Source organism: Heterodontus francisci, chromosome 16 (genome assembly GCF_036365525.1).
Source record: "Heterodontus francisci isolate sHetFra1 chromosome 16, sHetFra1.hap1, whole genome shotgun sequence".
NCBI classification, from domain to species: domain Eukaryota; kingdom Metazoa; phylum Chordata; class Chondrichthyes; order Heterodontiformes; family Heterodontidae; genus Heterodontus; species Heterodontus francisci.
In genome coordinates, this window is record NC_090386.1 from 60,255,520 (window position 1) to 60,272,946 (window position 17,427).

At 46.0% G+C, this 17,427-nt stretch overlaps 1 protein-coding gene across 2 annotated transcripts in view; it reads right to left on the minus strand.

Moving 5' to 3' along the window:
• Window positions 1–17,427, minus strand: part of gdap1l1 (ganglioside induced differentiation associated protein 1-like 1) — a 96,397-nt gene that overhangs the window by 78,755 nt on the left and 215 nt on the right. The window contains exon 1 of one of the 2 annotated variants that reach the window (XM_068048252.1): window positions 15,780–15,974. The exons of the other annotated variant lie outside the window; for it this stretch is intronic. Within the exon in view, the coding sequence (XP_067904353.1) occupies window positions 15,780–15,974 (195 nt within the window). Of the gene's footprint in view, window positions 1–15,779; window positions 15,975–17,427 lie in introns of those variants that run through there. 2 annotated transcript variants of the gene reach the window in all.

Consider the following 17,427-nt stretch of genomic DNA (forward strand, 5'->3'; position numbering starts at 1 on the left):
TTATTCATGTCCAAATCATTAATGTACACTACAAACAGCAAGGGTCCCAGCACCGATCCCTGTGGTGCACCACTAATCACAGGCTTCCACTCGCAAAAACAACCCTTGACCATTACCCTGTTTCCTGCCACCAAGCCAATTTTGGATCCAATTTGCCAAATTGCCCTCGATCCCATGGGCTCTTACCTTCTTAACCAATCTCCCATGCGGGACCTTATCAAAAGCCTTACTGAAGTCCATGTCGTCTACATCAACTGCTTTACCCTCATCTTCGCATCTAGTCACCTCCTCGAAAAATTCAATCAAGTTAGTTAGACACGATCTCCCCCGACAAAGCTGTGATGACCATCCCTGATTATTCTCTGCCTCTCCAAGTGGAGATTAATCCTGTCTCTCAGAATTTTTTCCAATAGTTTCCCAACCACTGATGTTAGACTCACTGGCCTGTAATTACCTGGTCTATCCCTGATACGTTTCTTGAATAATGGTACCACATTCGCTGTCCTCCAGTCCTCTGGCACCCCTTCCCTGGCCAGAGAGGATCTGAAAGTCTGTGTCAATGCCCCTGCTATCACCTCACACAACAGCCAATTGTCCACCAATGTTTTTTCATGTCCCCTCTTCACTCTCCTAATTACTTTTTTAATTGCCACCCTACACTTTCTATACTCCTCTCGGGCCTCTGTTGTTTTCAGCGCTCTGAATCTGCCATAAGCCTCCTTTATTTTCCTGATCCAATACTCTATATCCCTTGACATCCAGGGTTCCCTGGACCTGTTGGTCTACCCTTCACCTTAATGGGTACATGTTGACTCTGAACTCTCACTATTTCCTCTTTGAATGCCTCCCACTGGCCTGATGTGGATTTTCCTACAAGTAGCTGCTCCCAGTCCATTTTGGTCAGATCCTGTTTTATCAAATTGAAATCAGCCTTCCCCCAATTCAGTACCTTTATTTCTGGCCCGTCTTTGTCCTTTTCCATAACTACCTCAAATCTTACAGAATTATGGTCACTATCCCCAAAATGCTCTCCCACTGATACTTCTACCACTTGTCCAACTTCATTCCCTAGGATTAGGTCCAGTACTGCCCCTTCTCAAAAAATTCTCATAAATTTGTCAAACAGATTTCCCTTTAGTAAAACCATTTTGACTTGTTCTAATGGACCTTAGACAGCTCAGGAACAATGCTCCCCGTAACCAACAATGGGTGACTACCCCACGGTGAGTTTGGAGGTGGGGAGAGCATAGAATTGGGTGGGATGGTGACGGGTGGCAGGGTTAACGGCCTGTGAACGGCCTTTCCGCCCTGCCACCAATTGAGGCCCTGAACTGGGCAAATCATCCTCAATTAAGGGCCTCATCCCGCCACCACTGAAATTAGGCGGCCCTCTCGCCGCACGGGAAGCAAGGGACAAGAAACTATGCAGGCTGCTTCCTGGCTCCTGGGAGGGAGTGGGGTGGTGGGGGAGGTAGGGGTGCTTGGCATGCAGGGTGGGTGATGTGTGGAAGGTTCCCTCATTAAAAGGCACACTGCCTGAATGAAGGACCTGGCATTGGGAAAAGGGGGTGCCTGCTCAGAGCCAACACCCTATCCTTGCTAGCGAGCCCCCTACAGCCCCCTTCCCCTGTGACTCCCACCCTGCAAGACCCCTCCCGTCCTGACGTACCTGCAACATGGGTCCTGAACCACTCCTGGGCCTCTGGCAGGTACTTCTTTGGCAGCAGCCACTGCCTTTGCGGTGGTGCTGCTCAGTGGAGGAGCTGCTGGCCTCTCATTGGCCGGCAGCTCTCCAAGGGTGGGACTTCAGGTGACATTGTCCCTGATCCCGTGGAAGGCCCGCTGCTGTCCACTTAAGTGCCTGATTAGCACTAGATTCGGCGGGCCTTCCGGAGAAGAGGTGACATGGGGATCTCAACGTCTGCTGTTAGCAATTCTGGTGAGGTGCTTCTAGTGTCTGCATTTATGTAGGAGGATCTGTGGTCTAACTTTTCACGTTTTCCGGGGTTGACTAATTGGACAGTAGGGGTTTTCATCCGGGATTCCTCCTGGACTTCCTTTAACCTGCCCCCTTGGTCACATTTTCCCCTTCTCTGTCTAACCTTTTGCTAGCCATGTGCCTGCCTGTCCCTTTTTGTTCTCGGCGGGGGTCCCTTACAGTTCACCAGCCCTCTGCTGGAGGGTCCTCCTAACACCAGTACAGGACATAGGGGCGCAGGTTTCACTGTAGGTTGGGGTTTCTCCTCAACCTGGCACATGTGGCAACCCCTGCAGTACTCCGCCATGTCTTTGTGGAGTTTTGGTCAGTCAAAGTGCTGTTTTATTTATGCGGGCTTTGGTCTTTTGTATACTGGCATGTACAGCCACTGTAGTCTCATGGGCCCTTCTTAATATTTCTCTCCAGTACCTCTGCGGCAGCACTAACTAGTGAATTACTGCCCGCGCCTTGCTCTCGGGTCTGTGAGGAGAACTCCATTTCCTCATCAGTACCTCATTCTTTAAATAGTAGCAATCAGGGACTCCCTCTGCTTCACTTTCAGATTGGGCAGCCTGTGCTAACTCTCGCAATACTGGGTCGGCTCGCTGAGCCTCAGCTAGGGAAAATCCATTCACTTCATTCCCTGGGTCTCCTAACTTTCCAAAGAAAGTCTCAGACAGGCAGACCTCATGGTCATTAGCCTGCAGTGCCATTGCAGTCTCCTCTGGGAGAGCTGGTTTGATCATGATCTAATTCATTACACATTCAGGGAGACTGCAGGGGTCTGTCTCCCGCCACTGCCCTGTCTCTCTGACCTCCTGCGGTCTTTCTTTCACTACTGGGGGGGCTACCACCTTCACCCCTGCCAGATCATTAACGAGGAGCAGGTCAACCCCATCCAAAGGCAAACTAGGGACAATCCCTATGGTCACCGATCCCAAAACTAGGTTGCACTGCAGGTGCACCTGGTGTAAAGGTACAGGCATACACCGCCCTCCAATACCATTCACCGCCATTTTGGAATTCACTGCACTCTCTGGGGGAAAGGTCAGGCCTTTTCCCTGTAAAAAGGATCTAGTGCCCCCTGTGTCCCTAAGAATCACTATGGGCTTGCTTGCCCCACTCGAGGGGTATGGGGTTACTCTCCCTTTAGACACAAAAACCTGAAAACCCTCAGGAACCCTCTTAAATTTTCCTGCATTTGCAGCGGTGGACTTCTTGTATCTCACTGTTACTGCAGTTAAAGCCACAGCTTGTTTTGCTGTGCTTTCCATCAGGGTTTCTTCTTCACTGAGCGGGTGTGCCCTGATTAACCCTACAAGTTTTCCCTTTAGTTTCCAGCTGACAGCTTTTAAATGCCCTGCTTTATTACAATGGAAGCACACAGGTCTCCGGGTCTCACAGTTGCTCATAGCATCTTCCTTTTTGGTTGGAGGAGGGCCCCCTGTGTCTCCTGCTTTCCTTTCTCTCCCAGGACTACTTGGGCTCCGATCACCTTCCCATCCTTTGACCCTTTAGGATTTGTGGGGGTGACTAGGAAAGGTTCTCCCTTGGGAAACCGACTTATAAATTAATGCAAACCCATTGGCCAGGATTCTGGGTCTCTATGGACCCACTGCTCCTCTACATGTGTCTTTATGGAGAGGGGGAAAGAGTGTTTAAATTCCTCCAACAGAATTACTTCTCTGAGATTCTCATAGCTGAGCTGTACTTTAATAGCCCTCAGCCACTGGCCAAAAGCCAGCTGCTTACCTCTTTCAAACTCCAGATAAGTTTGATTAGCTTGCTTCTTCATGGTTCTAAACTTTTGGCGATAGGCTTCGGGTACTAATTCATATGCTCCGAGGATAGCATTTTTGGTCAGTTCATAATTTGATGAACGCTCATCTGGCAACAGGAATAAATCTCATGGGCTTTTCTCAGTCAGCTTACTTTGTAGTAAAAGAGGCCAGGTCTTAGCTGGCCATTTTAGCTGCCGTGCCAGTGTCTCACAGGGCACAAAAAACTTCTACATCCTCCTCATTGAATTTTGGAATTAGTTGAGCTCATTTTGCTCCTCCATATTGGAGATACTTTCACTCGGGTTACTCTGTCACCCCCTAAATAACTCAAGCCGCTTCAGCTCTCTTGGCATTCTTTCTGGATTATTCTTTCTCTCTCTCTCCTCTCTCTCTCTTTCCTTCTCCTATCTTTCATTTTCTTCATGTTCCTTCTGGAAGGCTCTCTCTTTCTCCCTCTCCTGTCTCTTTCTCTTTCCCTGTCTTCTAATTCAAGTTTCCTTTGTTCCAGTTGTATCTTTGCTAGCAATACCCAGTCGGAGTCTGCTTCTAACCCTGTTTCTGCGCCTTCAGATTCAAGGGAAAAATGGTTGGCCACTAGCCTTAGGAGTTCAGACGCCCTAGCCTTGCTACGTACAGTGATCCCACACTGCTCAAGCATTTTCCTCAACTCCTCCATCGACAGTGCTTTTAACTTATCCCAAGTTACTTCACCCTGGCTTGGAGAGCTACTAGCTTCAGTTGCAGACATGTTAGTATTCAAGCATGCACAACCACAAGAAAACCTGTATTGAAATCTTGCTCTTTTTTGATTGGGAACAATTTGGCTTTCCACTTCCAATTTCTCTCATTTTTCTGTGGGTAAAATCCTGTTACGACCAGGTGAGAAAGGTGTCTAGGGGTCCCTCTCAGCCATCACCTGGTCTTACTGTAACAGGGTTTAATTTCAAACAAACCGTGTTTTTTAGCTCCCCCTTGGTGAGTCCTTGTTCACCACTTTCCAATTATAAGGCAAAGAAACCAGCACAAACAGGCTTTCTCAGATTTAAAGAAGAAAAGTTGAAATTTATTCAACTTAAACCTAAACTCTAATTCGATTAATGCCTACGGATACACGAAGCATCCACGCTAGCATGCATACCCGTACATGCAAATAGAGACCGAAAAGAGCAGAAGAAAAATAAAGTGGAAAGGTTTGAGGCTATATCTGAAGAGTTGTTGTTACAGTTCTTCAAGCTCACTGTAGAGTCCTTGATTGTAGGCAGATCTTGCTTTTCGTTGGGGCCCAGTATTCTTCTAAAACCTTGTTCGCTGTAGGAGACTTTTCTCTCTTGGGGTTCATGTGTCTTCACTGGATTCAGAGGCTTGTGAGAAAGAGATGGGAGCAGACAGGAGAGAGATCTTCTCAGTCCAGGAGCAAACTGACTTTCTGCCCAAACTGTTAGTACAAATTCAAAAAACTCAGGTTGCCCAGCAGGTTAATCATGTGACTGGCTAGTTTGACCATGTCCATTTGTGTATTCGGCCATCTTAGCAGTGAACCTGGAATGCGAGCTCCCCCACCTTCAACGTCTGGTGATCAAAAGACCATTGTGGGTTGAATGTCAGGGAATGGCTGCTTTGCCCTTCCAAACACTCTTTGTTAATATGCAAATATATTTTCCAGCCACGGCTGATCTGTTTAACAAGTCCGTTCTTAACTCCAGTAACAGTTTAAAATTAATGTTCATGACAAAATTAATGTGCCTCGTTCTTGGCAGGTGGGGACCTAGCATGGCAGATATAATGTTAGATACTGCTCTGTTTTGAGGTCAACTTTATGCTTGGACTAAAAAAGTGGCCTTTAAGTCTACATAAATTATGTTAAAGCTTCAGAATGCAGTGGTTGAGACCACACCTAGACTGGAACTCTGGAACTCAAATTGATGAGAAACTGTCTATGAGAGGAAGTGGGGTGGGTCTCATAGCTCAGTGCTTCAGTGTATTCTACAATCTGAGCCAGCCTTAGCTCAGTGGTAGCACTCTTGTCTGTGAATCAGAAGGTCATAGGATCAAGCTCCCACCAGATACTTGAGCACACAAACTAGGCTATCACATCAATGCACTGAGGGGGTGCTGCATTAATGGGAGGTGCTATTTTTCAGTAAAACATTAAATTGAAGCCTAGTTTACTCTCTCAGGTGGAAGTAAAAGATCCCATGACCTTATCCTAAGAAGAGCAGGGGATTTTTCTCAGAATGCTGGTCAATATTCATGCCTCAGCCACCAACACTAAAACAGATTATCTAGTCAGTTTTCACCTTGCTATGTGCAAATTGGCTGTTGCATTTGCCAACATTACAACAGTGACTATGGGCCTGAATTTCCATCTGGGGTTGGGAAACAGATGTCAGAACTGATTTCAGGTCCTGATGCCACCCCTGATTTTCACGAGACTGTTAATTGGCTGGAGGGCAGGTTGGGCTGCCAATTAGAGGCTGTGGAGGTGGGAATGTAGGCGGGCCTGAAAGACAGCAGGCCCAATTTAAACCCACCATGGCAGCCATTGGGTGGCTGCCGTTTTACAGAGTTAGTTGCTGGAAAGCACATGGCGCAGGAAAGGCAGGGGGCTAGAACCTGGGCCAGGGCTGCCCCTGACTTTGCGGATGCAGACTTGGAGGTCCGCTTCGAGGCAGTGAGGGGGAGGAGAGAGGTCCTCTCTCCAGAGAGTGGCAGAAGAAGGCCACCCTCTCAGACCAAGCAGGCCTGGATTGAAGTGGTGGAGTAAATGAGCAGGCGGAGAGTGGTCCGCAGGAACAGGATCCAGTTCAGGAAGAGGTTCAATTACCTTCTTCGCTCTGGCAATGTGAGTGCAATATTGACCCTCAGGACAGGCCTCTGGGTATTCACCCTCCTGCAGACACTCCAGCTGAGGAGCCCGAGGGCACATGCTGCTCCTGAAAATGGGAGGTACTTACTGGCCCCTCAGCAAGGCACAGCCACAGTGCTGTTGAGGACCTGCCAAACCTGATACATGCAGCTTTTTATGTCAATGTGCCTCTGGCATTGGCTGTCGAGGCCATCCATGCCTTAACTCTCTCTTTTGTCCTTACAGGAGAAGTGGGCTCACAATGCCCACAAAAGGCCCAGACAGGAGGAAGGGTTCCCTTCCTACACATCATCATCACCAGCATGGAAGAGGGAACCATGAAGATTGCAAGGCTCACTGACTATGAGCAAGTCAGGGAAGGCGAGATGGGCATGCCTGGTGGAGAGGGTGAACACAAACCGGAAATCAGGCATTAAGTGGGTGTCCTGCTCTCTACCCTGTCCTACAGCATGCCGAAGACTGAGCTGCATTGGGAAGCCTCAGCACTGCAGAGGCTTCTGCTGTCCAAGATTAGTTCTCATGATTGCTTCTTATGTCTCCCACAGGTGCAGACGCCAACACGTTAAGACCACTGGACCGTGCTGCTGGAACAGAGCTCAGACTAACCACCATCACATCTTCCAAGCACACCCTCCACCAGCACAGATACAGTCACTTCAGTGGGTCCTTGCGCATGATTAAATAGAGTGGCACTGGGTGATGAGCATATCATGAGTGTACAGGAGGAGGTGACTGAGGCAGAGGCAGCTGTGGGCAGTCCCCCTTGGAGGATGGAGGATAGCCACAGACATGCTCAGCTGGGTCCAGATGCAGGGCCTCGGGAGTCACAGGAAAGGAGGCTGTACTTAAAACAGCAGTAACAGCTGTGCTCCTACATGTTGGAGTTCCCTGAGGCAATGCGGGGTCATGGGCTGAGAATGGAGGAGTCCATTCAGCTCATGTCCTCCACCATGGCTCAGGGCTTTGAGCGTAAGAGCACCACCATTGAGAGAGTGGCCAACCTCCTGGACAGCCATATATAGCGGCACATGGAGTGTATGCAGGAATTGCACACTGACATTCACAGGATGCATGCCACACTATGTAGCCTGGACTGATCAGTGGCATTGACGGCGCAGAGATCCTTGGAGGGAATGCCAATTATGTCCCAACAGGTGATCCCTTCCAGCCATTCAGAGCACCAGCCAAGAGTTGAGGCAGTCACTGAAGATGATGAGGGTGCCATCTCTCACAAAGTGCCATCATCATCATCCTTGGCCCCTTTGACAGAGAGAGCTTCTGTGGACCAGGGTCCAGTGATGGAGGCTGCCCATGCAATGGCACTGGTGCAGCAGCCACTGGAGTGCCCTCACTGGAACCTCCAAGATGAGAACAACCACCATGTGCATCTAGGCCACAAGCTGAGACAAATGAGTAGGCAGCCTCCACCTCATCCGGGGCCATTAGGGGAGCACCACATAGACATAGCCGAAAGCAGAGGCCAGCACATCGGGTAGAGCACTGAGTGGGTCACTGAGGTGTCTATCACCTGTTACTGTTCACTTTTTGTCTTTTTGACTGCCATGTGAATATTGACACATGAAGCCAGATGTGTGAGCTTTCTTTTATTAATGGCGGGACAGGAAAAGAGGGCTGAAGTGGTAAAAGGGAGAAAGGGTTCGTGAACGGTGACAGCAAAACCTCTGGACAGATGTGCATCCTTCATTGGTAAGAGTTGAGCTGTTTGAGGCTACATCTTCAATGGAAGTATTCTCATAGGCAGCTCAAAATGAGTTTCATACCATGCTGTTCCTCCTGGGTTGAAAGGGCACAGCTGAAATGAGCCTGACTCAGATGATCCCTGATGTTGATGGCATCCTGACAAGACACTCGAGCACCACACCGGCCCCGGCCACCTCCCTATGCAGCTGGGGCACCTCTGTAGTCTTCCTTTTCCACCTCAGCTCCTCATTTTCCTCTGATGAACTGTGTCCATCCAGCGTTTCACCTTCGTCCAGGTGCACACGTCTTTAGAGGGCCATGTTATGGTAAGTGCAGCAGACCACTACCATATGTGGGATCCTTGTTGGAGTGTATTGCAGGGTGCCACCCGACAGGTCCAGGAACTGGAACTACGTCTTCAGAAGCCTGATAGCCTGCTTAGTGGTGGTCCTAGTGAGCAGATGGCTTAAGCTGTAGTGCCTCTGTCTCAGGTTCACGTAGAGCGGTGAGTAGCCATCTCTTCAAGGGATATCCCTTGTCCCCTAGAATCCAACCACATAGTTTGGGGAGTGGGGGTGGAATAAAAAGTTGCAGCAGCCTGGACTACTGGAGGATGAAGAAGTCATGGCTGCTGCCAGGAAAATGAGCTTATATATGCAGGAAGCTCTTTTTGTGGTCACAGAGCAGTTAAACATTGAGTGAGTGAAAGTCTTTCCTGCTGATAAATTTCAGTGGGCGGTCAGTTGGTGCCTTTATGGCCATGTGGATGCAATCGATGATGCCCTGCACCTGGGGGAATCCAGTGTGGTGGCGAAACTCAATGCCCTTTGTGCCTGCGAGGCCCCATCTGTCAGGAATTGAACGTACTGTCCAGCTCTGACAAAAAGCGTATCAATGATCTGTGAGATGCAGTGTTGTGTAGCTGCTTGCAAGATGTCACCAAGGTGTCCTGCTGATCGTTGGAAGGAGCAGAAGCAAAGAGGTTCAAGGCCACAGTGACGGCTACTGGAAAGGCATGGCGAGCAGTGCTGCGAGGTCTAAGGTCTTCCGCGACTAATCTCTGTAACCATGTGCCTGAACAGACGCAGTCTCCTGTGGAACTGGTTCTCTGACATGTTCAGGTAGTCCGTCTGCAGTGGTACACTCTATAGCAGAGGGCATGGCCACCATTGCTTCTTCCCCTCGTCCCTCTCCTCTGTCCTCCTTATGCCCGGGGCTCTGCCTTTCCTGCGGAGGATGTTGCTCCCCATCGCCACTGGAATGCAATCTGAGAGCCCTGCTCCCATTGCCAGCTGCTGCCTTTCTTCCACTCAGATGATTTCCTACTTGAGTCTGGAAGACTTGTCCCCTCCTCTTATGTTCCCGCAATGCCAGGAGGGTGTCAACACCCCGCACTGTCTAAGCACTTACTGACCACTCTCCCTGCAACCTGCACTGACCTGATGGCACCTGTGTGCCAATGGCCGAGTCACCCTCTGAGCCCTTCACCCTTTTAAGTGCCCACCTAATTTGTTTGGGTGGCCATGACTGGGCTGTGTATCCGCCTCTGTGCACCTGGTGTGAAGCCTGTGCGCCCCCACCAAATTCTCAATGTCCCTCAACAAACTCTCAATGAGCTCTTTAATGACCTCAACTGCAGTTATGAACAGATCAGGTGGGTTCTCTGGGCCACCCTCCCCCAGCTGGCAATGTGAATGGCGACAAGGAACTGGCATGCTGGTCGGCGCCAATATTTTCATCACCTGACTGCCTTCTTTCCTGCCCCCCAGTGGGACCTAAAAATTCAGCCCAAAATCAAAAATACTTAGTTAGCTCTGAAGCACTTTGGAACGTCAATTATATTAAAGGATTTTCACAGACACACAAACAGGAAACAAAAAGTCGAAAAATAATATTAGTTTTAAAACTGTTTACACAGAGCAAATTAAAGATTGGGACATACACATGGGGTGAAGCTAGAAGCTAAAATATTCTGAAAACACTATTTAAAAATTAGCTTAAAATATCTACTAATTAATCATATAATGGCACTTTGTGTTTATAGAATTTTTTTATGGTTTAGTTCTGTTGTTCATCAAATTTTATTAATCACCATTTAAAAACCCAGTTACACCTTAATGAACAAGGTGTAACTTTTTAAGGGGTTTCTAACAGCGATGTGGGAGCAGAAAAGTTGAAATCTTGCTTATTTCATGATTGTCGGCTCTAGTTGGGGGGTCGGTGAGGGGGTCCACAGCACAGCCCATGGTGGATCGCTGAATGACAGACTGCAACTTTAGCATTGCTGCACTAATCTGAGCATGCCCAACATCCTGAAGGTCCAGTCAGTTGCAGAGCGGTAATGACAGCGAACGTTAACAGTTCATTGTCAACTCCCCACAAAATCTGGCCCTATATTTATATGTGGGACCAATTCCAACCAAACACATTTAGTACTGTGTCATCTACTTTCTACAAAGCACAAGTCTGTTTGTCATTGTACTAATTTGTATTACTTTTCCTTCTGCACCACTCAGAAACAAACACTAGAGTTGCATTTGCAGAAGGTACACGTTCATGAAAATCTAAATTTGAAACGTATTCCAATCTTTGGGACACTACACTTTTATTTGAAAGTTTTACACATCAGCAGCAGAATTTTACCAAGAACTAGATAATTGCCTGTGTAAAATGTAACATTAATGTAGTAAGGAAGAAAGAAACCCCAGTGAAATAGTGAACAGTCAGTGATGTAGAGCATATGAAATCTGCAAGTACTATTCACAATTTTTAAAATTTGTTTGTGGGATGTGGGCGTCACTGGCTTGGCCAGCATTTATTGCCCATCCCTAATTGCCTTTGAGTTGAGTGACTTGCTAGGCCATTTAAGAGTCAACCACATTGCTGTGGGTCTGGAGTCACATGTAGGCCAGACCAGGTAAGGATGGCAGATTTCTTTCCCAAAAGGACATTAGTGAACCAGATGGGTTTTTAACAACAATCAACAATGGTTTCATGGTCATCATTAGACTAGCTTTTTAATTCCAGATTTATTAATTGAATTCAAATTTCATCATCTGCTGTGGTGGGATTCGACCCAATGTCCTAGATCTTTAGCCTGGGCTCTGGATTACTAATGCAGTGACATTAATACTATGCCACCACTCTGATTCTCCTCACATGCCCCCCACCCCCACATCCAATGTCGGGAGGAGACTAAGATCCAGCCCTTAATGTAGGAGTCTGTAGATGGCCTTGCAGGATGACCACGAGCACCTCTGGACATAGAAGGCTTGGCTTCAGACTGCAGCACCGCAGCAAGGGTGACAGCAGTCTGGAATGGTTGACTGACATGCAGCAGCAAGGGAACTGGTGGAGTGGCAGTGGTGAAAGCACAAATGCTATCTTCCTGAGAGGACAGTACATTTGTGTCTCACAGCACCACTGCTACTCCCTCAGGGCAGTGTCTCAGTTATTTTAGTAAACTGTTGGAGGACAGATTGCTGGACTGCTATGACACTCTGAAAAGCTCTTTGAGAACTGGTATCCACAGCCATGATGGTAGCAGTCTGAGCCTGCACGACACCAAGCTGGGCTTGCATGGCAACAAACTGAAATGTCATATCCTCAGTTTGAACTTCTACTGCAGCACTCTGATGTTGGGTGATTTCTGCTTATAGTGCAATGGAAGCTGAGATATCAGCCATCAGACACTGGATCATGGTCAGGTCAGCAAGTGTTCACATGGAGTCGTCCACCACTTCCACCCTGAAAAGGATGGGATGCACGCTCCGTGCAAAGTCCTGTGCCAAGTTAGAGCCGTACTCTTCCATGCTTCTTGACAGTGACAACAGGCTTTTTTGCAGACCTGCCAATGTACTAAGCATTTAATTGTGCGTGCCCATCAGACATTTTTTATATGCTGCCCCATCAAAGTTCTTATCTGAGTCCTCTGCAGCAGAACTTGTGTGCGACCTCACCCTCAGGATAGCTGGCACCTGCATTATCCTTTCCTGGCTGCAGCCCGCTCATGCCCAGTGACTCATCACGTGCTAGGTGGCCACTCATCCGGCTTATACTGGACAGTCCGGTTTTCAGCTGGTCTGTCCCCTGTCCAGTATCGGACTCCTTTATGTCCAGTATTTTTATTTGGGGGTCACTAACAATGCAAATGGTTGCTGCCCTGAACAGGATCATTCCTGTGCCTCACACTGACTGCTCTGCTGCAGTGAAGTACCGCAGGGGCCTGTGGTCATCCTTTCCTGGACGGCCTGGCACACCGAACTCACTCGCCTGCTGCCCAGATCCACAGAGACTCTGCCCCAAACCCCATTGCTAGCCTACAAATGTTAATGAGTTCGCCTCACTGGCTGTCGTCCTGCTCCTGGTCCCGGCCCTAGCCCCACGCCCAATTTGCATAGTGACAGGTTCCCAAGCACAGACACCCTCCATGGTTACAAGCTGCAGAATTAGGGTGACCTTTCATCTGCTTTTATACTGGACAATCCAGTTTTCAGCTGGTCTGATGTCCAGTATTCTTGAGCTCCATCAGTGGCCATGTGCAGGTCCTACCTCTAAGCTATCCTCTAAAGTTTGTGCAGTGCCAGTATCTGAGCTGGTGGCTGTGAGTGTGAGATTGAGTGACAGTGTTTCTTCTTCATCAGTATCTTGCTCCTCAAGGACTTCATCCTCCTGCACCACTACCTGGCAGGCAACAGTTCTTGCTTATCTGAAAGCATAAAGGCGTTAAGGCAGGATTGGGGTGAGGGAAAGGGAGGGGGTGGAAAGTAAGAGGTGCATGGTTACACCATCTGCTGATTGTAAATCATAACAGATTATGGGTTGAAGGTGAAGTAGAATTTGAGAAGGTGGATTAGGCATCTTTGTCATCCTTGATGGTTTCAGTCCGCGTTGACCACTGCCTCAGTGACAGCTGCTCCAATGATGGCCAGCACCGTATCCTCCATGGGGTTAAGCACATGCAGCTGTACCTGCCTCCCGCCAGTTAGCTATACGTCCCAAAGACTAGCGGATCGTATCAAACAACATGTCCAGTCCTCTGTTCACAACGGGCAAGGTACAGGCCGCACCCAACCAGCCCGTGCTTGCAAAACACAAAACACAGTGTCCAACATGAGATGTGATTCCGCGATTGGACAACATTTGCTAAATAACCCTCAGTGTGCTCAGAATTACACTAACAACCAATTTAAGATTGTCAGCTGGGCTCTCAATGTGGTGCCTTTGCGCATACTGGAAGCTACATACATTAATACACAGGGCCCTGTTCTTTGCAGACAAAAAGAACATGTACACACATTGTGCCTGTTTCAGCTAAACAAAATAAGTGACAGCCATTCGCTGGTTCATTCTGCAGGGCAATGCCTTGACCAATCAGAGTCAAGGTACCTGGTTTAAATTTCAAACAAAGCTTGGCAGTTAATTGTCAGTCACCATAAACTGGTGCATTTTCCATGGCAATGAATCTGCCAATCAGAATCCACTTGCCAACCAATCAGCACTCTCTTCTCATACAGTATAAGTTCGTTGCTTCCCTTACATTGGTATTCTTGCAAATTATCCTGATGAATGCAAGATAAAAAGCTTCAACAAAATGTTCTATTTTCAGCAATACTCAAGTTCTGTACTACCAAACGACTAATTACTCTAATAGTGGAGTGTGCATGGGTGCCAATAAAGAAGGGATCGATTAACTTTGAAAATTAATAACATAGATGTGTAAAAAGTAATTTCAAGTTGGTTTTGGGATAAAGACATGAACAAGTGACTACTGGTTTCAGTTATTAAAAAATTCAGGTCTTGCATGAGGATCAAGTAACTGCAGGGATGAAGGGTATATTGGTGTAGATGTGCATGTGATATAAGAAAATGACATTGGACAACAAAGGTGCAATATTACAGGAACATAATCTCCATGGCCTGAAATAACTACAGTTTTAAACACTTTTAAACACAGAAGATAGATTGTTTATATATCATATCAGAAGTTGCTAACAGCTTCTGAGTTCACTGCAGCATTTGAAAGATGTGAGTCATTAAAAGCTAAGGGCAAGGCTTTTTTTTTACATATTTGGTCAAATTTCATCGTAGCAGAACACAATTTGAATGTAAATGCTGGAGAACTGCATAATTCTGGTGAAAATGCTGTGCCCAGTAATACTTTGCAGTGAATTTCAAGACAGAAATCCAATCAAGGGTTTCAGGTGACCTCACAAACCATAACAGCTGGTTATGTTCAATATCTACATATGAGATTGAATTAATTCCTATTGTGTTAATCATATATGAAAGAAAGATTGCCAATTTCTCTTACTTCTATTAAGAAAATGTCATGTGGTTTGCCTATTTGCACCACCGTTGCTCTTTGAAATAGCATGCGACTTAAGAGAGAGAGTTATCAATGTTATAGCTGCAACCTTAAAGTATATTAGATTTGCGGCACTGAAATAGGAGGTACTTTAGGTTCACCATGCAGATTTTGCTCCATTACCAACACTTGTTCATACCGCATTCAAAAGAAAATGAAAGTCCTCTTAAATCAATGATACATGATTACTGATCAGAAACTATTCTTGATTTGAATATCTTAAACTACATCTTTTTAGCTCTGACGTTTACGGGCTGTTTTTGTTTCCTACACTAGTGTCAAGGATACCCAAAGCCATTTGCCGGTACATTATACCACGTCAAATACTATAGAAGACGTATTTCAATGTATTTGAGCTAACCAATAAAAGCCAAGAGGAAGTTGAAAACCCTCATCCATATCATAAACAGCAGATGTGAACACGGCAGGGGTTTGCCATTTCTGCACTTATGACATTCAGAATCAACCTGCTCTAAAGGATCTACTGTCACTTGATGACAACTGAGTGAGATGTTTGCAATGCAATGCATTCTACTGCCTTTTATTGCGAGTAAATATACAGAAGTCTTTACATTATTTCCTTTTCAAGGATACTTTTACCCGTATGTTGGTTAGATTTGCATAACCATCCAAATGCAACACACATATTTTAGTAATTAATAAACATATGTCTGCATTATGCAACACCGTGGTAGTACACAATGCCTCCCGTGTTGCTAACATGCACTCCACATTATTCCATGTTTTTGAGACATTGTGGGCGTTGCTGCGGTATTTCCTTCCATAATGAAATGACATTCCTCAAGTAAAATTCACTCTTTGATTTCATTGCCTAGACTATTCGCTATGAAGCAACCATACAAGGTAATGAAAGTCACAGACTAAATCTGGAGATTGGAAGAAGGGCACAGTGCTGGAAGCATTCAGTACAAAATCCTAGCAAATTCTTTATGCCTTCAATTTTTTGTTAAAAAAACTTTATATTGCAATAACAAAACCTTATAAATCGACTGCGAGTCATTTCCATTCCCCTTTGTTGTGTAATTTTATGCACTCTGGTCACCTACAGCGAATTGCAGGGTTTACCTTCTGAGAGCTGAAGGACTGAGTCCAATGATACAAGACGATGCTGTCGCTGTCTTTTTCGTTTTTATCGGAGAAAAATCCCGCCTGTTCTGCGGCTGGAGTGCTGCTTTGGTCGCCCTCGTTGATTTTTCCATCGTTTTCTGTTGAGATCGGCCACCAGCTGCAGTTTGAAGCAGGAGAATTCTGAGACGCCATGACAGAGAAAAAAAAGGGCGAGAATCGAGGGGGGAAAGCATCAGCCTCAGCCTCAGCATCAGCACCAGAACCAGAAACAGGAAGAGACCCAGCAGCCTCCAACCTGCCACATCATTTTAATATGTATTAGATATGATATGTGCGTATATAAATATATATACAGGTATTTTGTATATATAAGTACATGTGGTCACACGGTAATCTAAGAATGTACATTTGAGAGCCATGAATACTTGTAACAATATATATATCTACGGTAATGGGCTGGCTGAATGATATATAAGATTGGGGCATCCAATGGTTGTGTGAAGTCTACAAGGATTTAATTAAACTTCATGCATATTAGTGGTTACATGTTGCAGATGAGAGATTATATGACGTGAAACTTCCTACCGTTCTGAAATACATACAGGTTGCTAGCATTCATCCTATAACACTGTATCAGATAACATCTATGGTATAACAGAGCTCTATAATAATGGTTTTAAATAGTATGTATAGTTTTATTATAGGTATGTATGTTCTGGCATGATAAGTTGTTTTGTTATTTAACATATGCATGCATGAAGTAGAAAGCAACAGTTGGTCCAAAATGCGTCAGATGGTAGAACCTTCCAGCATATAGAATATTGCCATGATCAGCACAGTGCAGGAACATCCAAAGTTTAGATATTGCTACTAGATCTGATAATATTTTGAAGTTAAGGAAAGGACTAAGACTGCATGCCAGATGGCTTAGTATGTAAATATACTGGCTGGCATGATATTGAGCCATACAAATCAGGTAGGTCCCTGGTTTGATACATGGTCTTTGCTACCTTAGGTGATAACTGATGGACCAGTGATAAGGGCATTACAATTGATCTCAGTACCTGTGGGTTATAGATGTAAAAAAGTAGCCAGGGTCCTGATGTGTATGCAATGACTCCTGCTGTAGACGTCAGGTGAGGGCAAGATTGGACTCAAGTATATAAGGACACTGTGAGCAGCTTTGAACATGTCTTTTCAGCGTATGTCTACAGCCTAATTAAGTATATTTCTAATGAGCTTGTAGATTTAATAGTATTATTCCTTGATCTCATTGAACTTTATCCTTCTGAAGCAGCTGTGGTAAGGTTGGCTGTCCTATCTCCCTCTGCAATGTTTGAATTATTTTTAGGGACATCAGTGTCGTGATTCTCTATTTGTAAATGTAGAGTGAAACTTTCAACTTTGGTTTTGTAAAACGGGTGATATTGGATCAGCTGCCCATAATACACACTGCCCCATTTTCTTTTACATTGATTTCAATGGAAAAAAAATGGGCATATAACAGACGACCAATCCAAATGTTGTCTGTATTACATTCCACCCATGTTGAAAATTTGCAGAACAGGTTTCTGTTTTCTTTTAAGTCTTCTGCTTCTTTTCCTGACAGATCCAACCTTGCATATCTCATGTTATGTTTGGACTA